A 23,584-nucleotide genomic window follows, 5' to 3' on the forward strand; every position below is an offset into this window, starting at 1 on the left:
GCTTGAAGGGGGCCTCGCTAAAGTAACAGTACCGGGGAAGAGGAGTAAATTTTGACAAAGTAGGAAAAGATCTGGATCAATAAAGTCCTTAACTCCAGGTGAGAGCGCGCGGTGGGACACTGGATCCTAGAAAGAAACATGCTCTGAGGAGCGTTCCCTCCTCTCGGGTTTCCTCACACACCTAAAAGCTCAGCTGGAGGCTGTCCTCTCCCGCCCCTTTTGCGATCGTGGCCAATCAGGTCGCCCAGTTCAAAACACTTGCTATCTAGAGTCATTTCAGGAAAGTCGGCGCGCCGAGGAGGCGGCGAGCAGAAAACGATTGTAACCGCTCTAAATCCCAGCGCTGGGGTGGATGGAAGCAGAGCCTTCTAGTTGTACCTCGGCCTTTTAGTTGTGAGCTAGGAGTTAGTTTCGGCCTAGGTCCCTCAGGCCTATCAGCTGCCACCCGCCGCACCTTGGGGCGTGGTTACCGTCCTGTCGGGGCTCGGGGACGTGCATCTCCCGGGAGAGCCAGGCGTGGTAATACCATAGAAGGCTGGTTCTCTACATTCTGAAGCCACGTCCCCTCGGCTTCCTTCAGGAGCGCACCCCGCGACTGTGCTGTGGGAACCTGCAGTTTTCTGCCATCTCTACTTCCTAGCCCCTTCACTGGCTCCGCCTCCGTCAGCCTTCCTGGTCCACTCTCAGAACGCCCTCCTCGTTACAGGCCGCACCCCTTCGCCTCGGCTCCGCCTCGCCAGCCCGTAGCTTGGCCCAGGCGGTAGTTCGCGTTTTGAGCCGCTCGTGCCACCATAGCTGCTGCCGCCGCTGCCGCTGCGGAGCCGAAATCGCCGAGCGCGATGCCTGAGGGCGCTGTGAGCGGGGTGGCCCCCGCGCCCTGGGGCTGGTGAGGCTGGGCCCGAGCGGGGGCGCTGGAGAGTAGCTGGGGCTGCTGAGGGAGGTGAAGGGGAAGGGCCCGGAGCCCCTGCGGAGGGCCCAGAGCGAGCTCCCGAGGGTCGGGGGTGGGGGAGGGAGGCTCCCGTGGCAGAACGGGTTGCCGGGCCACGGCGAGCCCCGCCGGCTCAGGTGTCCAAGCCCCGGGCGGGACTCCTCCGCGGCTTCCGCGGCTTCCGCGGCCTCCTCTAAAGGACACCGCAGTTGCCATGGGAACAGTTGGGAATTAAGGGAGACCAGACCAGCCACTAGCCCTACCAGGGCCAATCCCATCCCTCAGGCTAAACGCCTCTGGCAGGCGTGGGCCTGGCATTGCTTTGCAGCTCAGGCCTTTTCTCCCCTCTTGCTCATGGGTTTGTCCTTCAGATGGTTGCAGGGCTTGAAGGCAGGTATGAGGAGAAGGGAGAGGGTAATGCCTAGAGATAAGAACTACAAACACGGCTAGGCAGAGGGTAAGGTGGCCTCTGCCATCTCAGGTCAGTGGGAGAGCACCCTGGAAGGACCTGTGGAGTCCAAAGGCAGTGCCGCTTTTGAGACAAGTTCCAAGACTGGGCCAGGAACTGTCCCCGGGGGCCCTTCATCCTGATGGCTATGGAAGGGTCGACAATAACCAGCCGGATCAAGAACCTGCTGCGATCGCCATCCATCAAATTACGCAGGAGTAAGGCGGGAAACCGGCGAGAGGACCTCAGCTCCAAGGTGAGTCCAAGTATTGGGAGGCACCCTTTCTAGCCCTCCCCTCCTCCTCCTCCGTGTTCTTTGGCCTTCCTCTTTTTTTGGAAAAGAGGAGAACCAGAAGCTCCTGTTGGCTCTACGAGATCAAGTGCGCCCATTTCTGCCCCTCAAGGAAGGAGTGGTTTAGTTTTAGGTTAAAGGGAAAAGAGCAGGAGGAGTGGACATGCCGAGATTTCTCCACAAAAAGGAAGAGGAGGAAGGCAGCTGGGTTTAGTTGTGGTCTCACTACAAACTAAGACTGTGCTTGGGGAAGCCAGTTCATAACTGATGACTCAGTTTCCCCTTTTGGAAGAGAGTAGTGGGACCATGTGAAGGGCTAAATTGTGACTAATGTAGCTGTAGGTGTTAGTGTCACAGCTGAGGTTATGCAAGACGGTAGTAGCAGAAAGAACACCTAGTTTGAGGAATTGGCTTGCTAAATGCTTTTGCCTGGGGTCAAAACAAATTTGTCTCTTCAAGAAGCCTAAATTAATTTAACTGGAGCCTCTTGGCAGCTTAGGAATGATAACATGCAAGGAGCCAAGTATCTGCCAGCAAAACAGTCCTCCTGGTTTGTCCTTGAACATTTCCTGTCTTATTCACTCTATGCCAAGCGCCACATCCCATCCTGCTGCAGAAGTTCCTCAGAGACCAGTCCCTTTCTATCCCCTCACTTTATGCTTTCTTCAACTTCATTGAGCCCTCACAACTTTGGGACTACAATAGTAGACTAAATTCATTTAATCCTTGAAGGAATCTAGGGCTTTCTTCCCACAGGATCAGACTAGACTTTTGTGTCATATTAGCAGCCTATAAACATGGTAGCCTTGTGTGGTACAGGATTGCTATAGGGAGATGCATTGGAGACAGCAGCATTTTATTGCCTTACCTGTATCTCTTCAGAGGATGAGAAGAGCCAATGAGGAATGATTTAGAGTGCTCACGTACAACATGGAAGGATTCTGGGAGGTCTCTGTTCAGATCTCTGTCCTTTAACAGAACCTTGCTTAGATGTGGTCAGGAGAAGAGCTTTCATCTATATTTTCAGCAGAGGTCTTATTGAATTGAAATTAGTCACAAGATTCCATGGCAGTAAAGATAGTGACCTTTTCAAGGACTTTAATAGGAGTTCATTGTTCATATTCTCCAGAGGTAGGAGAATGAGCTTGGAACTTAGAAACTGTCTTAGATTTGACTCTCTTCACTCATTTACTGTGTTGGATCATTTTTAGTACTGCAAGCTCTCTTGTTCTTGGCTGGTGACTTGACAGTGACCACCATTATTAAAGCAATCTTCTCATTATGTTTTGCCCTCCTTTTCTGGCCAAGAATGCTGTAGGTAGTAGAAATGTATGATGGGCGTTTATTCTTCAGTGTTAATACTTACTATAATTTTGATCTGGAATCCAGAAGTTACAGTCACCATTTTTTAAAAACTTCCCATATCGCTCATCATTATACACTCAGCAGATGTTTATTATGTGCCTGTTATGTATGGAATCAGCGATGAATAAAAACATCCTTGCCATCAAAGATCTTGTGGCTAGTCAGACATATAAACAAATAATTACAACTTGGTATGTTAAGTGCTGTTCTAGAAGTAAGTATAAAGGTGTTAAGGGCAGCACAGAGGAGGGAACCTGTCAGCTTAGGGGAATTAGGAAAGACTTCACAGAGGTAGGGACACTTGAACTGTGAGTCCTGAGGCTCACAGAGAAGAGGAGAAGCTCTCTAGGAAAACAGTGAAAAAGAACGTCCCCGTGGCATCACCATTAAACATCCCTGTTTCAAATAGGAATTCAGTGTTTCAGACTGCTTTAAATGGCTTTGTTTGTCCTAGAGCTGTGAATGAAGGAAATACTTAGCTGAAGTTGAATGAGTAGTCTAACAGACTTGAGTAGTCTAACAGAGCAAGAGTACTGGTGTCTATCTTAACATCCAAAAGTAGATGCTGTCTTTGTGTGCCCAGGATCTGGCAGATGCCCAATTCCCTACACTCCTTATTGAAGTCCTGACTTAAGACAATTCTAAAAGTCTGCCCAGTAGTAATCTGCATAGGACCTGATGTATAAAGCTTTGTGAGCTGCTCTAATATGTGGTGGCTGTGGGTAATCATGGTAATAATCAGAAAGCTTGTGATTCATGGATAGCTAACCCTGAAATAAAATTTAAAGACCAAAAGATGTATGCCTTTGAGGATGGGGAGGAGAGGATGAAGAAGGAAGTGACAGAGGGCCTTTGTGCAGCTCTTACCTCAGATGGCCTGCTACTTTGAGTCATACTGTTCCTCCTGTCTAAAGTAGCCTTTTCACCAAATTCTCCATTTACTTTTACATCCAGCTCTACATTTACTGGAGTCACGGGGATTTCTCTGAGTAACCCCACTACTTGGAACCAATCTCTAATTGTTCTTTTATGTATGTCGCCATTTCCTAAGGTTCTTTATTTCTTTTACATTTAGAGTGTAAGGTATGCAGTAAATCCTAAGTGAATAAATGAATGAAAACAATTTAATGACGTCAGATATATAGAGTAGGGATAAACTTGGAACTCCAGAAGAATAGGAGATAATCAGGAGGAGTATTGTGATGTTTTTAAAGAAAAATTGAAATTAGGAATAATAAAATGTCGAAATAAAAGTAGAGATGTAGTCAGCCTATTTAGGAACGAAGGGCACAAGTGGGGAGGGCAAGTGTATATATGCAAAAACCTAGTGCTCATTAAAGACTTTTGACTCAGAAGAGACTTACTTAAAAATACAGTTGAAATATGGTTAAAAGCTGAAATGAGAGCCAGTAAAAATGGGGATTGAGAGTATTGATTGAGAAATGGGGAATTGAGAGCTAAGATTTGTATTAAACTCTAAGGGAGGGAAGGAAGTCTCTACAATGAGATACAACTACAAAAGAGTAATTTGAGGTTTTATTGCCAGATCTGCTGAGTCTTGATGAAGTGCAACTCCAAGTTACCAGTTGTAAACACCCTTCAAACTTCAAATTCTGGACAATTGTCAGTTCTGCCTTTCATCTCAGCTGAGGCTGTGTTTTCCTGAAGCATATGTGTGCTCTGGGTAGCTAGCCCTCCCCCTCTTTTCTTAAAGTTTCTCAAAGATTTTTATGTGGAGGGAGCTGGGTCATTTTTCTGTTTTAACAAAGGACAGAAATGGAATGAAGCTGAGCCGGCACGATGTAAGTTAGGGATACAAAAGGATTGCCTGTCTGGAGAGTTGTTAGATTTTGAAAAAGTAAATGAAGAGGTTTTGAAATCCTCCTCCTCCTTAATAGCCATTTGTCCAATCTGGGTTATGTATTATTCCTCTAGAAACAATGGGGAAGATGACTTGCAGCTTTTTTCTAGTTCTTAGTTTTTATGGATACAAAGTCTAATGTATTCTTTCTCTTTTCTCTCTCTCATTTTTTCCCAAAATTTATCATGTCTGGTTGTATGGTAGTGCTTTGAGCCTTTTAATATGTGGCTCTAAGTAGAATTTGTGTAGGGAATTTTCATGGAAGAGAAAAAACTGGGAATAATCTTAATTTTAGCTTTTGCTTAGTGTTTGAGTCCAGGTGTTAGTACTGAGATTCTTTAATATGCCTGTTTGGTAGTGAGAAAGCATATTCTTTTTTTTTTTTTTTTAAGATTTTATTTATTTATTTGGGAGAGCACACACTAGAGAGAAGGAGAGAGAGAGAGAGCACACACAAGCAGGGGGGAAGGTCAAGGAAGAAACAGACTCCCTGCCAAGTAGGGAGCCAGACTTGGGATTTGATCCCAGGGCTCTGAAATCATGACCTGAGCCAAAGGCAGATGCTTAACCAACTGAGCCACCCAGGCACCCAAGCATATTCATTTTCAAAGCATTGTGGATCGTTGGCTCAAGCTTGGTGGCTCAAGCATGGTGGTTCTTGACTCAGGGGAGGGGTCAGGACAGCAGTAGGAATATTTTTGCAGCATTTAAAAAATACTCATTCCTGGGCCCCATCCTAGCTATCTGGGGGTAGAGTTTGGTAGTTGTGGTAGTTGTGTATATATTAGAGTTTGGTAGTTGTGTATATATTAAGTTCCACCAGAATCCCATTGCTGTGTTACAGACCTGTGGCTTAAGTGCTAGGACTCTGAAATCTGTTGGCTTCATACCCAAGTCCTCACTGAGGCTTCTTGATGGTATAGAAAGCTAGCCCAGTAAGCATACTCTTCTCCTTAGGTAAGTTCTTATCTCCACTGAGTCTATTAGACTGATGGCTCTGTAAACTATTATGTCAGAGATGGTTCTGAGTGAACTGCCCTGTTGTAGGGTCAGATATGAGGAACTGATAATTGCCTTACTAAGACAGATTAGCAGGAATTTCCTCTGTGGGTAGGAATAGGAAACTTTATGAAAACATCTTTGAGTCCTGGCCAGTTTTTTATGTCATCATTCCACTACCCACTACCCTTGGCACTCATAGGAACCAAGAATTTTTATTGTTTAATACATACTATCTGGGCTCTCTACCTAGAATTAGATGGCCAAGAGTAGAAGGCCTCTGTGGGCAGAAGCCTGGTCCCTCACCTGCCTTTGTGAATGACCTTGAGCAACTTCTTACTGAGTTTTCTATCTCTGATATATTCCTCAAGTTAGGCGTGTGAAGTGTCTGAAGATCCTCAGAACAGGTGGTGTACAATGAAAAGTGTGAGGTGTTCTCCTGGTTTTGTTCCTTTGATCTCAGCTTCATTTCTCCTTCTGGTGCCTGCAGCTGCCCTCAGCCTTCAAAGCGGGTTCTTGTCTTCCCAGTGCAACTCCTCCTTTGCTGTCTAAAATAGCTCAGCCTCTTAAGTTGTCTTGCAAGCCTTCCCTCATCTACTTGGTCCCCCTCATTTCAGAGTCTAACAGCCCTGTGGCTTTCCAAGTTTCTTTTCCCTCCCTCAGCTTGTAATTTAAGGCAAGTTTCCCCTCTTGGGTCAGTTTGAGTCACTGTCTTATTTCCTGCCTGTATTTTTGAATATCTTTGGGGCCATTGGCATTTCTTTATTCTTCTCTCTTCTATTTGTCGCTTGTGTGTTTTTCATCTCTTAACTAATGAAAACACATTGGTAGAAGGGAGCCTTCAGCCTGACTTCTGCAACCTCTCTGTCAACCTCCTGAATCTAAGTTGGGCTTGTGGCTGTTATCACTGCCCCTTTGTTGGGAAAACAGTCCAAGGCTTGAAATTTGGAACTGTGTTTATACAAACCAAGTTTATCTGGGAACATGGTCTGTTGCACCCTTATTCTTGGAGTATCTGTTGGTTTCACTTCATGGGCCCACTGCAGTGTTGGTTAGAAAAAAAGCTACAGTGTTTTCAGTAGGATTTGTTGTCTTATACATCACATTCCCACTGCTACAAGCTACGCCTCTCCTCTGGGCTCCATTGTTTAATGCGGGAGAAGGCCAGGTTTTCTGTCAGCTTCCTTCTGCAGCAGTTCTCAGTGGAGTTGTGTAATGTAGAGCTTCCCACTGGCTTGGATGTTTGCTGTATCAAATCCACATTGTGGGTTTTACCTTAACTTCTGTTAACCTCTTAAAGTTAAAAGAAAGGGGAGGGGAGGGCAAGAAATAAAGTGAGTATGACAGACAGGTTGGGCAGTGTGGATCTTTAGGGTTGGTATTTTTGAGTGTTCGCATTTTCCACATCTTGGTTTTCTCCCTCCCACCAAGTCTGCAGTGTCGCTACAACATTTTCCTCTGGTTTTGAAGGGCACTTACAAAAGAATGAGTTCACATCATAGGATGAGTATCTCCTCATAGACTTCTAGGGAGTAAATTCCACCCCCTCTCATTTTTATCACAGAGAATGTTTATAATGCTTTTTGCTGCTTCTGTAGTCTGTAAAACAGTCTTTTTTTTTTTTTTTAGACTAGATTTCTAAGTTTATATACTTTATCTCTCTTCCTAAAACTGGAATGAAACTAAAGATCTTTCCCCCTCCCTGCCCCTTCTTTCATAGCTGAGATTTAAATTTGCTTGAAGATCTTGGAACACTTGGTGAAACCACATGGCTGATTTTTTTTGTTCACTGTGTCAGATTCTCTTTTGGAGGAATCCTGAGAAGGACGTTTCTAAGGTTCTTCTGAATTTGAGCATTGCTTCTCATTCATGCTGAGTGAACTACAGTTTCTGACTTCCTGTCACACCTCTCATCAGGCTTTGAGATCTGTATTCCTTTAGTGGTGCCTCTGATCATTTCCTCGAATGCTCAGCTGACCTCATTAAAGGTGCTGGTACTTAAAAAGCAAAACAGATTTTTAAAAAATTATGAAATATAACAGATATAGAAAAGCTTATGAAATATAATACTTTAAGTAATTATAACACAGTTTTTCTCATAATCACCACCAGAAGTCAAGAAATAGAACACTGCCAAGATGTTGGTAGTTTCTGAATATGATGCTAACAGTGTCATCAAAGTGAGTGAGGATGGAGATGAGGTTTTGTGTTAGGTAATTATATGTTTTTGTTTTTGTTTTTGTTTTTGTTTTTGTAAATCTCCAAGGACTTGATCTTGACTATTTGTTATTTTATTTTTCAAGTTTCTTTTTTTTCTCCATGTAATATGGATTTGTGCCATTCAGCATTTTCAGGCAGTGTTCTCACTTTTTCCAATTTTTGCCGTTAGTGCTACCTGCCCTTATGTTAATCTCTAAAATCATACTAGAAATAATATTTGTGGTGTTAATACTAACTAACATTTATTGGCTTTTGCTATGTACTACACATTCTACATATATCATCTCATTCACATTTCATACCACCCTTCTATCAATACTGTTACTGTCCCCATTTTGTAGATGAGAAAACTGATGGTAAGAGGTCAGGTGAGTAGCTGGTCGTTACATAGCCAATAGATGGTGGAGCTGAGATTTAGACTGCCTTAATTTATCAGCCATCTTAACTCCAAAGCCCACGCTTAATCTTGATTCTTTACTCCTTCCAGGGAGTCTTCTTGTGCACAGTGGTGACACTGAACACAGTTTATGCCTAGCATTGCTATAGCCAAGAGCTGCAGTGTGCATTCAGCTTGGAAAAACACAGTACCTTAGTACCTTGAAAAACATACTTTTCCCCATCAAAGTTGATTTGATGATTTCTCAGAGTCTTTTAGAGCTGTCATTTGATAACCTTCCTTTCCCTCTACATCCTTGCTTTTCTTTCCACCCCCAACTCCTTGCCCTGTGGTACCATTAGGTACAGTACAACTTGTGGTTCTGTGGGTATGTGAATGTCAAGTTGACAGGGTGCAGTTATGTGGTGTCAGATGACCGTAAGCCACAAGTAGTTGCTGCTTCTCTCTGGGGTTGGAGTAAGGTGGGGGAGTGGAGACCAGCAGATGCCTTGCTTGTTTTGGTGTGTGAGATTCATGGGCTTGTGTGTTTTATGGGTTTGCTTTTGATTGGCAGTTGGTGGCAGAGCTCACACTCTTGATTGCTTGCTAGTTCTACCTGCCCTGGGGCTCTCCTTGTTTATCTCTGTATTCCACCTCTTTGTTATTTCTGTGCCTGTCCATCCTCACAACTGACCTTGTCTTTGAAGCTGTGCAGAGTTGCTGAGTTAAAATGCCTATTTTCTGTGGAAAAAAACTGGGCCTAAAGTGCCCTGTGCCAGAGCCGATCTCGATGATGACAGCTGGAGTTCAGTGAACATGAAAAAAAGCAAAAACGAGGTAATTTGCCCACCTGACTCAGTGTGGTTGGGCAGGCTCCAAGGTTGTTCAGTTCTTTGAGCAAGTGTCTCTCCGATCTCAGATTTGTATTATTTGGATTTCTTTTGTCAAATAGGCAATGATGATGACGTTATGGGTGCAAAAGCATGGGATCTTAATACATGCTTTCCTGCAGCTGCCCGGGTTAGTCTGAGGAGAGGAAGCCCCAAGCCAGGTGGATTGGGTGGAGGGCAGCCCACAGGCAGTTTGTGACTATGGGGGAGGAGCTCAGAGCATGCTCAGAAACTCTGACCCTTGCCACCTCTCAACTGCTGCGTTGGAGAAAAGCAAGCAGCTGCTTGTCAGAACTAAACATGCAACAGGCAGGCTGTAGGCCTCCCTCTCTTAGTTACTGTGATGCTCATTGGTTATCTTCTATTTGGGAAAGTCTACAGTATCTGTGATTGTTTTCTTATGACATAGTAACTTGTTGCAGACTTTTCTGAACATGTCCTTTCTCCTTATGTTGTCCTTCCTTCCCCAGGCTGCTTTGGTCTCTCTTTGAGGCAACCCCAGCAATTGTCTTAGAGTCTTCTTACCCCTCATAGCAAACCCAGAACTGGCTAGTGAACAGGGTTTCTTTCTTTCTTTTTTTTTTTTTTTAAAGATTATATTTATTTGTTCATGAGAGACACAGAGAGACAGAGGCAGAGACAGAGGCAGAGGGAAACAGGCTCCATCCCGGGAGCCCGAAATGGGACTCAATCCCAGGTCTCCAGGATCATGCCCTGGGCAGAAGGCAGCGCCAAACCCCTGAGCCACCCGGGCTGCCCGTGAACAGGGTTTCTAAGAGTGAGTGTGTAGGCAGATAAGTGGGTAGGGGAAAGAGGCGGTGGTCTTGTTAAAATACAGATTCAAGAATAATAATAATAATAATAATAATAATAATAATAATAATAATACAGATTCAGATTCAGGCCTACCCTGGAACTCTGCAGTTCAACCAAGCTCTCAAGTGATGCCCATGCTGCATTTCCTTGGGCTCTACATTGAGTAGTCAGGTGTGTGTGTGTGTGTGTGTGTGTGTGTGTGTGTGTGTGTGTATGTGTGAAAGAGAGAGAGAGAGAGAGAGCTGGCTTCTGTCTCATTTATAAAATTAGCATCTTGGGCTGTTGTGAGGATTAAAGGAGCTCTAATGAATGTGAAAGCACACTGTAAGGTCTAAATAAGTTTATAAGCTGTTAAGGGGTTGCTAATGTTATCAGAGTCCATAGATTTCTAGAACATTCAGGAATTTCTTCCTAATTTGCTGGCAAGATTTTATTCCTTCACGTTTCCATTTGTGAGAAGTCATTTTTTGCAGGTTCAGCTTCTTCTGTTCCGACCTTTAATCATCCTCCTTGGGCAGCTTTTTATTGTGACCTATCTTCAGTACCTTTTTCTTGCCAGTATTGCAACTTATGTAAACAATACTGACCAAGAGGAAGGCTTAGCAAGTATTTTTTATAGTAATACTGTGTAATTTATTATTTCAGGGCCATAAATATGATTTTGGGGAACTAAAATGTCAAACCAGTGAACCAGGGTGAGGGGGGAATCCTAATTTACTGTGTCTGATAGAAATCACTGGAGTGATGTGCATGCTTTTTAATAGCGATAGTTTCCCTAGAGATAACTTTTCTTCTTTTAGGGGCCAATTCACTTGTATTGAAAAATAATTTGGGAGCTTCCTTTCAGACTAAGAATTTAAAGGCAGAGTGAGAACGTGTTAATTTTATAACCTATTGTTTTAAGTTTCTAATTTAAGAAGGGTAAAATATTCTATATAAATAATGTTTGCTTAAAGAAGATATCTGCGAAGATGTGAGGAAACAAGTGCACTCATACCCTTATACTGTTGATGAGATGTGGTAATATATACTGTTATATATTGATCCAGCCTTCCTAGAGGACAATTTGGTGATATCAATTAGAAGAAGCATTAATATATTCAGATTTTTTAATCTAGCTATTATAGTTCTGGGATCTGTTCTATGCAAACATTCACACCACATAAAAGTGTATATAACTGAAATATTTTTTTTTTGAAAAAAAAAATTTTTTTATGTTATTCACAAGAGTGAAATCTTTGGAGTAATCCAGGTAGCCATCAATAGGGGATTGGGATAAATCCATAAAATGAAATACATTGTACTTGCTGAAAAGAATGAGGTCAATCTATATTTACTGATATGAAAGGGTATACAAGATATATTAAGTGACAGAAAGCAAACCATACAAGTGTTTTTATGTTAATGATTATTTATATTTTTGTTAAAACCTGTATGTTAGTATATGTATATGCGTAGGAAAAAAAAGTGAAGCTATAAATACCAAACTGTTGTTAATATTGGTCACCTCAGGGAAGGCTAGTAGATCATGGTGGACATTCGCTGTCTACATTTCTATATTTCTGTAATGTTGGAATTTTTTACAATGAGTCTGTATTATTTTTGTAAGTAGAAAAAATAAAGATAAAAGTCTCCAATTTAAACATGCGTATTTCATATTTAAATTTAAAATGTTTAAGTTTAAGAATCTGTATACTCATTGAAGCACAAAGTTAGGTACAAATGTTGAAAAATATATGAAATGATAAATAGGGTTTCTTTTTTAGTTCATTATTGTTGAATTTGAGATAATTCATTTTTGCATCTTCAGAAATATTTTCTTGGTTAGCTTTGGTAAACAACATTTTAAAATACTTTCTGAGGGGATCCCTGGGTGGCGCAACGGTTTAGCGCCTGCCTTTGGCCCAGGGCACGATCCTGGAGACCCGGGATGGAGACCCGGGATTGAGTCCCACGTCGGGCTCCTGGTGCATGGAGCCTGCTTCTCCCTCTGCCTGTGTCTCTGCCTCTCTCTCTGTGTGACTATCATAAATAAATTTAAAAAAAATTAAAATACTTTCTGAAGTACATGTGCTTTCTGAAAAGATTTTTTTACACAAGTAATATAGAGAAACATAAAGAAGAAAACAAGTCATTCATAATTTCAACATTTATTTTTCTATTTTTTATTTTTTTAATAAATTAATTTTTATTGGTGTTCAATTTACCAACATACAGAATAACACCCAGTGCTCATCCCGTCAAGTGTCCCCCTCAGTGCCCGTCACCCATTGCCCCCCACCCCCTGCCCTCCTCCTCTTCCACCACCCCTAGTTCGTTTCCCAGAGTTAGGAGTCTTTATGTTCTGTCTCCCTTCCTGATATTTCCCACACATTTCTTCTCCCGTCCTTTATATTCCCTTTCACTATTATTTATATTCCCCAAGTGAATGAGAACATACACTGTTTGTCCTTCTCCGATTGACTTACTGCACTCAGCATAATACCCTCCAGTTCCATCCACGTTGAAGCAAATTAATTTCAACATTTAGAATAACTGCTTATAGCCACATCCATTTCTGATTTTAAAGGACAAGTAAAGCTCTTTTTAAATAACAATATTGTCACTTTCATGTAAGAGGTTACCTCAGTGGGGTGCCTGGGGGGCTCAGTTGGTTAAATGTCCAACTCCTGACCTCTGCTCAGGTCTTGATCTCAGGATGGTGAGTTCAAGACCTGAATTGGGTTCCATGCTGGGTATAGAACCTACTTTAAATACATACATACATACATACGTAAAACCTCTGATCATTTTAGACTTAGTTGTTAATTATAATTTAAGTCAGATTTCTGAAGAGACACACTATACATATATTTACTAAAGTCAAGGATGAAACAGGTTTTTTGTAATCATTTAAAGTACATGGATTATTCAGGCCTTCTCCATTCTTTCTGGAAAGGCATCAAAATTCTTCCTGCTCCAACTTCTAGGGTTGACTGTGATAGATGGAGAATTCTCTAGGAGGTTAAAGAACTTACTGGGTACAATGAGCCAGAGTATTCACAAATATTTTTAAAACATTAAAAAAATATTTATGAAACACCATGCCTTATGCTATAAGCATAGAATTGTAGATACAGCCTCTGCCGTTTAGGAGACTAGTAGGATAGAAATGACGATCCATAAAGAACTTCTATACGAGGTACTAAGTAGCATATGACATGTGAATGATGCAAATAAGTGCTGCTATAAGAGTACCAACGAGGGACAAGTCATTCCTGGCTAGGGTGATCATGCAAAGAATCACAGGGGATGTGATATTTGAGCTGATCCTTGAAAGGAATGGAAAGATTTCAAGGAAGGGAAGGACTTCTTGGTAGAAGAGAATATAAACTAAAGCCCCAAAGTGCCTTTCCAGAATAATGAATAATCGAGATTGACAAATGCACATGATTCATATAGGTGAGTAGTAGGAAGTAGAAGAAAGGTAGGATCACTTGACAGAGAGCTGCAGTTGCTAGGCTAGGACATTCATAATTTATTTAGTTGGCAGTGAGGAGCCATTGAAAGTTTTTGAGCAGGGGAGGGATGTGATCAAAGCTGTGCTATGGCAAGATTATTCTTACAGGTTGAGGGAGGGGAGGACAGGGTCCTATAGTAAGAAAATCTGTTAGAAAGTTACTGCTATATATAGGAATGTGGTGCTGAAGGCCTAATCCAGGGTGTTGGCATTCAGAATGGAAAGAAAATGAGCATTTTATAGAGAATAACAGTTGAAGAAACCTTTCTTACCAGGGGAGTCTCCTGGCCCAAGCTGGCATGATTACAAGGGTACCAAGAGTTCCCACCACTCTCCTTTTTGTCCCAGAGCACACATTCACATCGCGCACTTAGTCCAGATAAGGAATAGTATTCTCCTTGGTTACAAAGTTTGGATGCTAAGAGATTAAGAAAACTCAGGCATGTGGAGTTGGTGAATGAGGAGGAATCAGACCATTCTTTATAATTAGACTTTTGCTTATAAAAGCATTGTTTGTGATTCTCATCTTGTTGTAGGGAGAACAGATGCTAGAGAGGAAAAAAAAATTTTCTCTTATTCTGGTTGCTTAAGTTGAGGTACCGCCTATCCTTGCCTTTCTGGTAGCTGGAAGAGAGAGAGTAAAAGTACCTCCTCTGTACCAGGCACTGTATTGATAAAGCTGCTCTTTGGACTTGGGTTGCATGCCGATGGTGGTATCGTAACTGAGTCCTCTAGCTGTGATTTCCAGAACTTTGGTCTGACGTCTGATGCTGTCCTCACCTCTTTCTCCATCTGTACATGAAATCAGATTCTGCTGCTTTGGACACTGTAATGTCATCTGCCTTGGAAATGGGTGTCAGCTGTCCATGTGGACTATAGGTTCTAGTGTTGGTTGGACATGAGCAAGCTCTGGCCCGGGGGAATACTCTGGCATTAGAAGACCGTCTATTTCTTTTTCTCTGCAACCATTCAGTGAGGAGAGGTCAGAACCCATTTTTTAGACCCATTTCAGCTACTGATAAGACCTGCTAATTTAAAAAAAATGTTAAAACTAGCAGGAGAGGACTGTATATTGTCCCACTACTTCATTCTGGGCCCTCTGCCTTCTATCTTGGTTCTCAGACCTGTCCCTGGTGCTCCCATGAAGGCCTGGTGATTTCCCCATATGCTCTTTCACAAACTGCACCATTCTGATGGTTTTGGAGAACTTGAACTCCCTCCTTAGGTTGCCAAAGTTTCTGGAACCAGGCAGACAGTCCTAGGTTTAATTCCTGGTTCCTTCACACACTACTTACCTGTTTTCTTCTGTAAAATGAAGATAATACTTGTCCTTCTTAGAGTTGTCAAGGGTATAGGGCACCTGGCTGGCTTAGTCAGTGGAACATGTGACTCTTGATCTCAGGGTCATGAGTTCAAGCCCCACATTGGACATAGAGCTTACTTAAAAAAAAAAAAAAGTTGCCAAGGGCATTAAATGAGCTAATTTTGTAAGTGCTTAGCACAGTTCTTAGCAGAGTACATATTCAGTAAGTGGTAGTTGTTATAGCTGTAGATCCTTTCTCTGCACAAGACCTTTTGTATCCCATGGGTCTGGATAGTCTTATAAGAACATTTGGAGCATTGTTTTCTCCTTAGTCCCAGGAGGGGGTGAAATTTGGAAATAAAAAGGCAAAATGCTTTAATTTTGTAGTTCCCTACCTGATTAATCATTAGACCACCTGGAGAGCTTTAAATGCAGATTCTTTTTTTTTAATATTTTATTTATTTATTCATAGAGACACAGAGAGAGAGAGAGAGAGAGAGAGAGAAAGAGAGAGGGGCAGAGACACAGGCAGAGGGAGAAGCAGGCTCTATGCAGGGAGCCTGATGTGGGACTTGATCCCGGATCTCCAGGATCACACCCCGGGCTGCAGGCGGCGCGAAACCGCTGCACCACTGGAGCTGCCCTAAATGCAGATTCTTGAACTCCACTCCATATCTGTTGATTGAGAATCTTGTGGAGGCAAAGGATGGGGATAGAGTAAGAACTGATAATCTGAAAAAAACTTGTTAAATTCTCTAATTCCATTGGTAGGCCAGGATTGAGAACCTTTGTTCTCTAGTCTCCAGGGGTTTATAGCTAGAGGATCTCTAAGGTCACCTCCTCCCAAGTGGTGGCAGATTTACCTTCCTAGAAGCTGAGGCTATTTTAATCCCAGCACCAGAGAATTGGCTCAGCTCCAACTAATGCTGTCCTCTAAGCTTGGGAGCCCAGTTTTTCTGTCATATTGGAAGTTATTTGTTTCTGGGAGCCTTCATGGTATAGACAGTAGAACTGTAAATCAGCTGGATAGGATAGAAAACAGGAGCAGAATGGAGAGGCAAACTCTGTTCAACAGTCTTAGAGTGGCCATCATATCCCTTCCTGTCTCTGACCAGATGGCACTTTGGACTCTGAAGGAGCAGGAGGGAGTGAGCTTGGGCATGATACTCGCCTTTCCCTTCCCCCTCCCCAGGCCAGGCACTGGGTCTCTGCCCAGCTGGCTAAGTCTCTGCTATAAAGCCTGCTGGCCTTGGGCTTCCTCTGTGGCTTTTGCATAAGTGGCAATTCCCAGAATCTGTTGGAGAATCTGCTCTGTGAGATTAGAGTGTAGTGCGTGGGTAAGAGACAAGCATAGTTATTCTTAACCTGCAGGAAGGGAGGGGAAGGCGGAGAGTGCTCTGCTGTGGACAGGTCTCTGACATGCTTGTTTATAGAAATAGCAAGCCCATGGTTTGGTTGGAATGACTTATAACTCAGGTATTTATAACTTGTATTAGTGGGATTGAGAAGTGGGGAAAGGGAGAAGGGGGAAGAAAGAAACTGGTGGCAACAAAAACAGAGATTGGCTTCCTCCCAGTTGCTGGGGTTTCTTTACCATTTTGAGGTCAGCTGAACCCTAAATGACCATGGCCTTTTGTGGCTCCAGCCTCTTAGTTCTCTTCCTCAAGGGAGCAGCTGCTAGTCTGAGTTGGTATTGAAGACTCCCTGTAGTGGCCCCTCACACTAAGAAAGGAAGAGCAAATCCAAACCAGCTATATCATGGACTTAAGCAAGAAGCCGTTCTCTAGCAAGGCCATTGTCTTGGCTCCACAGACTGGATCTTTCATTCACTTTCTGGTGCCTCTACTCTAGCTTAGGGACTGAACAGATCTAGGGACTAGAGAGAGAGAGAGACTAGAAAAGCTTAGACAGCCCAGCCCAGGCTTCCTGGGATCGTGTGTTTAGGGGTCTGGGACTGCTTGGGACCTTGTGCTGTGCCACCCGTGTTGGCTCTGGACTCTGGAGAGTCCTTTCCTTGCCTCCTTTACTTCTGTTTGGCACTTACATCAAATACCCCTCCTTTTGGGAGCTCTCCTCTTCACTGGCTTCCTGGGTCTCCTCCTTTCTTTCTAATTGCCTGGCATCTCATCTTCTCCATACTTAAAAATAGGTATTCCTCATAGTTCTGTCCTCAGCCTCTCTCTCCCTTCCCATCTTCTCTTGTATTTTCAGTGGTGGTTTTCGCCTCCATGCAAATAATTCTTAGATACCTATTTCTAGCCCTGATCTCTTTCCCAAGCATTTATTCCATGTTTATGTTGCTAAAGTGAATGTTCTGTGGTTCTTACTAAATATCCCTGAAGTATCTTGGATTCAGCATGCATAAAACAGACATCACTGGCTCCCATCCTTCCTCCTTTGTCCAAACCCAGGTCTGTTTTCTGATCCTGACACCATTTCTTTTCATGTTCCCTATCTCTGAGGTTCAAAATTTGAGTCTTCGGTCTTCTTCCTCCACAGCTGTTTGGTGCCCAGTCTTGCCAATTCTATTTGCTTTATTACTTTTGAATCCATCATATCTTTTCTACTCTTACTATCTTCATGCTGGTCTAGATCCTCATTACTTCTCATCTGAACTATTGTAATGGCCTCCTGATTGGGCTCCCTTCTTGTGTTGTTTTTCTCATATACATCACCGCCAAAACATAGCTTTGTGTCTCCAGCTTGAAGTCCTTCAGTGGCCACCCAGAGCCTATAGATGACCCCCACTTAGTTAAGCATTCAAGACCCTTTCTGGTCTGGTTGCAGTCTACCTCTCCTGACTTATTCTCCTAACACTGTCAGCTTTCACCACTGCTCACCTGCTCTGTTGTTTCCTTCTGCCCAACTTTTGTTCATGCAGCTTCTTCTACTGAGAATTCCCTTCTCTCTTTATTTCCACCTGTCAAGATCTTATCCTCACTGTAAGGCCCAGCCCAAATACCATCTCACCCTCCAAGAAAGCTTTCTTTTCCTGATCCTGTTCAGAAATCATTTCTCTTCCTCCTCTTTGAGCGCTTTATATCTTTCTTATGATCTTTATCACATACTGGATTGCTTTGTAATATAACATTCATTTTCTCTAATGGATTTTGAGAATAGAGGATAGAGTCTGTGTATTCTTCATCTTAGGATCTCCTATAACATCCTGGTGATTTTCAAACTTCATTGAGAATGACCCACATTAAGAATAAGAAATACATTTTAGGGATGCCTGGGCAGCTCAGCAGTTGAGCGTCTGTCTTCAGTTCAGGGGGGTGATCCTGGAGTTCTTGGATTGAGTCCCACATCGGGCTCCCCGCAGGGAGCCTCCCTCTCCCTCTGCCTGTGTCTTTTCCTCTGTGTCTCTCATGAGTAAATAAATAAAATATTTAAAAGAAAAGAAGAAAAGAAATACATTTTATATTGTGACGCAGAATACACATCTCCCTAAACAAAATTTCATGGTCAGTACTTACCCTTACTATGTGCCATGAGATCTGTTTTGTGTTCTGTTCTATTTATTAATTTCCCACTAAATCAGTCAATTTCAAGTCCTATTAATAAGCTGAAGTCTGCATGCTTGGAAAATATTATTCTACGTAGTATAAGTGAGTTGTCCTATCTGTTGCCCCTGAGCTACCTGTTTTTTCCATCTACTTTAATGAGAGCCAGAAGAGCACTTAAACAGTTGACTTTATTCTTTCCTTCTCTCTTGGAAATAGGCTATTATGAAGTTATCCCTTTATCTCATTAAGGTGAGGGATGTTTTTTCTCTCCTTCTTTCTCTAGGGAGGGTACAATCCTGCCCTGCCTAGTGCATGCTGGGAGTGGTGGCTATTCAAGCCCTCCTTCACAGTATATCATAGTAATTCAGCCCTTCTACAGCCTCGCTTCTGGGGACAAATGACACCTTCTCTCAGGTTGGTGTAGGCTTTCCTCCATCTCAACACTCTCCATCTGCCAAAACCAAGGCTGGGTCACACCTTGAGTGTTTTCTCTGCTTCTAGGCTGTGTTTTGGTTGTGGAGGAGATCACTGCAGAGTACGATGTGGGTGCTGTCTTCTGTTTTCACTTCTGAGTGAAATGATGTTCCCTAGAACTGGGTGGCTGTATCAGGGTGCCAGCTGCCTGTAGTAGTTGTATCCCAAGTCACTGGACATAATCACTTACCTGGACTGGTTGTCTTTTGGGCTAGGTTTCACCAGCATTCGGGCTGTGAGAGTCTATAATTGACTTTCCGGTCAGTACCTTGGGTCCCATCTCAGACTTTGAGGTCAACTATTTTTTCATAGAACATTTTCTCTGCCTCAGTTTCCTCAACGATGCTTGAGACCAGAACTCTCACACTGGTTGGTTTGCTTCCTTATGTGGAAAAATGCTATAGTTTTCAGGAGAGGCTAGGTCATTTGTTCTCACTACAGTCCCCTTTTAGGGGATCTATGAAATTCCCCCCTTTTCTAATTACATATCCAAATGAGGCCAGGTTTTCTTTATCTTCAACTAGAATAGCATATCACAACAGATTGAATGCAGATGCAGATAGGAGAATCCAGCTGTTTACTATTAATCCAGACATTAAAGAGATTTGCAGAAATGTTAAATAGTGCCACTCTTCTCACTGAATTTTTTTTTATTTTGTAAAATAGAGTTATTTTTAACAAAAACATTAACATGAATGAGTTTATTGTTATTTTTAAATGAATTAACAAATATTTTAAGCTATTTACGTTGTAATTTCTAAACACTGATAAAACAAAAGCTCTTTGGGGTCCTTGATAATTTCTGAGTGTAAAGAAACCAAAGTTTAAGAGACCAAAAAGTATGAAAATTGCCAGGTTATGTCATGCTGTGGTAACAAAATCACCTCAGAATCTCCCTGACTTAACAGTTTATTTCTTGCTCATGCTCATATTCAGTGTGGGTCAGCACAGGAGCTCTGTTCATCAAAGTTACTCAGGGACCCAGGCTGAGGGGGCTCTATCTCATTACCTGTTGCCATGCTTAGTAGTCAGGAGAAGGGATAGTGGTTCTTGAAAGCTTCCACTGGAAGCAGCATGTCAGAGCATCATAAAAATGTGCAGTTTTAGAAGCACTTAAATGAGAAACCTAATCAAACAAAAACTCACATTCTTGAGTTCTTTGTACCCTTTCCCCCAACATTGTTGGGTCAGTGAGTGTAAAAAGCCATTGCTTAAGGATGAAGAGAGAATTAGGGGTGTAAATTATAGAAAGATGGGCCCTGATTTGTAGCATTTGGTGATTTCCATGGCGTAAATTATAGAAAGATGTTGCTCATGAGGTACTGAGCCCCATGCCACATCCCAGACTGTATCTTTTCTCTCTTTTTAACATTTACTATGCAATTTTTAAGACATACAATAAAGATATATGGAATAATAGAATAAACAATGGGGTGCCCGCTATCAGCTTAAGAAACAAAATGTTGGGATCCCTGGGTGGCGCAGCTGTTTAGTGCCTGCCTTTGGCCCAGGGTGTGATCCTGGAGACCCAGGATCGAATCCCACATCAGGCTCCTGGTGCATGGAGCCTGCTTCTCCCTCTGCCTATGTCTCTGCCTCTCTCTCTCTCTCTGTGTGTGACTATCACACACACACACACAAAATAAATAAATAAATAAAATAAAATAAAATAGATTTCAAAAAAAAAAAAAAGAAAGAAACAAAATGTTACCTGTACCATTAAGCTCCCTTTGTGCTCATCCTCATGTGGGCAGTAAGACAGTATGTGGATGGAAATATGATCAGTGTTGGGTCACTATCTGCATCTAAGTGCTATGAAGAAAGATAAAACAAGGTAAGGTAGGTATAGAATGATAACAGTAAAGCTAGTTTGAAAACCCTTCTCTGAGGAGGAGAACTTTGAGCAAAGATCTGAGTGAATAAGCCATGTAAAAAAAAAAAAAAAAAAAAGAGCTATGTGAATAGCTGAGGGAAGAGCATTTTAATTGAAGGAATAGCATGTGCAGGACCTGAAGCTAGAATCTGCTTGAGGTGCTTGAGGTAGCCATGGTAGCTGAGGTGGAGGAAAAGGGGAAGAGTGTAGGAAATGAGGTCAGAGAGGGAGCCAGAGGGCCCAGATGATTTAAGGCCTTGTAAACAGGGTAAAGTATTTGAATTTGAATTTAAGGATGGGAAGCCCATGGAGGGTTTTGAGCTGAGTAATGACATGATCTCATATACATTTTTAAAAAACACCACCACAACAACACTGTCGCCTGTCATGTTGAGAAGAAGACTAAAGGGGGTAGGGTCTGAAGCAGACACAACACATGGGAAGTATAGTCCAAGTGAGAGACAACAGTGGTCTGAACTTGGTGTGTTGCTTGATGTTTACAGGCTCTCTCAGGGACAAGAAAGGGCCCTGATTTGTAGCATTTGGTGATTTCCATGGTAAGTAAGTACTCCCACTGTGGTGATTTCAAGCCACCAGTTGAGGAGGTGAGAAAGGAAGTGCACAGTCAGCTGTCATGAGCCAGTGGAAGCTAGCTTTGGCACACCATTGCTTGACCTTGGGTGTTTAGCCGGTGATGTGTTTGCAGGGGGCATTCAAGTTTGTCTCCATTTTCTACGGTGGATGGAAGCTGCATCACTTTTTTGTGTTTTTTTGTTTTGTTTTTTGTTTTTGTTTTTTGTTTTTTGTTTTTTGCATCACTTTTTTGGAAGGAGAGGAAATGGAGGTTATGTCAGGGAGAGAGTCCATTTATAATTTCCATCATACTGGGGCCTTTCAAAATAAGCCTAGATGTTGGAGGCCTTGCAGGAGCTTTGGACTCCCTCAGATCCTTTGAAAGTGGAGTTCAGCCCCAAACCTCCCTGCAAACAGGAAGCTGGTTTGAGTTAGAACATAAAATAAAAACCAGCTGATGCCCCTGAATGTTTTTCTCTGCTCCTCCCACTCCACAGAGCCAAAGGAAACTGCCTTTTTTTTTTTTTTTTTTTTGTCTTTGGATAGTTGTGCAGAAAGTCAGAAAAAGCCAAAACCCATAAATCCTTTGAAAGTAAGCCAGGTTTTGAGCCCAGGCAAACTTCTGCCCGTGGGGTTTCCTAGCCCGGATGTCTGTCCCCTGCCAAGAGTCCTAGGAGGAAAGTGCCTGAGGAACACAAAGTTGCCAGAGATCAGAGCCTGGAACCCAAGCATAGCAGGAAAAGATGGTCTGTAGCAGTTTCTCAAAATGAGCTTCCAGCCCATTTGTAGGTCATGAAATCAACAAAGTGGGCCAAGACCAAATCATTTTTTAACGAAACAGAACATAATAAAAAACAGAGTATATTGCATGCAGTAAGAATAAGTATTATTTTGTGAAACTTTTGTTTCAGTTTTATGCACATGCATACACATTCATGTGTACATCTATCTCTATACAGACTCATGATTTAAACTTATAAACTCTCACTCTTAACAATGAGTCATGGTCAAAAATGTTCAACCAAAAACTGGTCTTAAAGGTACGAGTAATTCACATCCCTTTCCTGTTTTAGCTTGCTGTTGAAAAGTCCAGGCTAGTTTCGGAATGAATCCTTTATGGAACTAGATCATCTGTCCACAAAACACCTACCCAAATTTCTGTCGGAGAGAAGGAAAGCTGAGAAGGAACAGACTGGTCTGATTCTTTGGGATCAAAGCTGAAGCATATGCGAGGGATTGAAGCAAATTTGAATCCAAAGGATTTGCCCAAAATGATTCAGTGGAAGAGAATAGGATTTGAGCAGCCTTTTAGCTCACTGCTCTTGATTCTGTGACCTTTCCCATCTATGTGGGTAATGCTGGCCTTGGGTTCCTCACTCTCTCTCTTTCTGTCTCTCATCTGCAGTAGGCAGTTAGTGCATCATGAATGTTCCTAAGCACCCCTCCCTCTGGGAGAGCTGGAGGCACAGTGCCAGGATGGGGAGCAGTGCACTGAACTGAGTATCCCCCGGACTTCCCCGGGGGTATTTTGTGCTCTCCAGTTAGTGTGCCTGGTGCTCGGGCCTTTCAGAAAGGTGACTGGGTGCCAAGGCATCATGTGGCTAAGAAAAAGTGAAGAAGGAGGCATTAGTTAGGGCAAACTACCAAGAACACAGAGAGTAGGCTACAGTTAGTTTATCCTACACTAGGTTTAGTGCCTCAGGTAGTCTCCAGGGTAACTGGCATGTCTGGTGCTTGCCAGGTGGCTGTGGGTTGGCCATGGGACTAAACCACGTCTGTCAGCGAGAGGACACATGTTGGAATTGCTGCTGCACATCCCCAAGAAGCACAGAAGACTCTTGGGGGCCTTCCTGGGGAATAGGTTTTAACTGTCATGTCCTAGGGGATTTATCTTGGTCTTTGGCCACCATAAGGCATTTCTTTCCAACCTAATTCAAGCTAAAATGGTTCTTGGAGAGAAGAATTTAAACCAGCTCTCTAGAAGGACTTTGAATTCTCCAGCTGGGGCAGTAAGAGATATAGGAGAGAGTAGGAGAGATCGTAATCACCCTAATTGATTCTGGGTTTCCCCTCTCTAGAAACTGAACTAGGAGTAGACCACCCTGCCACAGATATGAATACTTCTGAAGTATTTCTGGTTCACACCACCCTCCTAGGGCCT

General features: G+C 42.7%; 1 protein-coding gene across 7 annotated transcripts in view; it reads left to right on the forward strand.

Annotated features, from left to right (window-relative positions):
- The first annotated feature begins 393 nt into the window (after positions 1-393).
- The window catches only part of MAPKBP1 (mitogen-activated protein kinase binding protein 1), a 52,059-nt gene continuing 28,868 nt past the window's right edge, over positions 394-23,584 (forward strand). The window contains exons 1-2 of one of the 7 annotated variants that reach the window (XM_072738352.1): positions 394-886; positions 1,410-1,632. In XM_072738352.1, coding sequence (XP_072594453.1) covers positions 1,519-1,632 — 114 coding nt within the window. In that variant the 5' untranslated portion in view covers positions 394-886; positions 1,410-1,518. The remainder of the gene's footprint in view (positions 887-1,409; positions 1,633-23,584) is intronic. The other 6 variants (XM_025998516.2, XM_025998518.2, XM_025998517.2 and 3 more) reach the window with 6 other exon arrangements.

Source organism: Vulpes vulpes, chromosome 15 (assembly GCF_048418805.1).
Source record: "Vulpes vulpes isolate BD-2025 chromosome 15, VulVul3, whole genome shotgun sequence".
NCBI classification, from domain to species: domain Eukaryota; kingdom Metazoa; phylum Chordata; class Mammalia; order Carnivora; family Canidae; genus Vulpes; species Vulpes vulpes.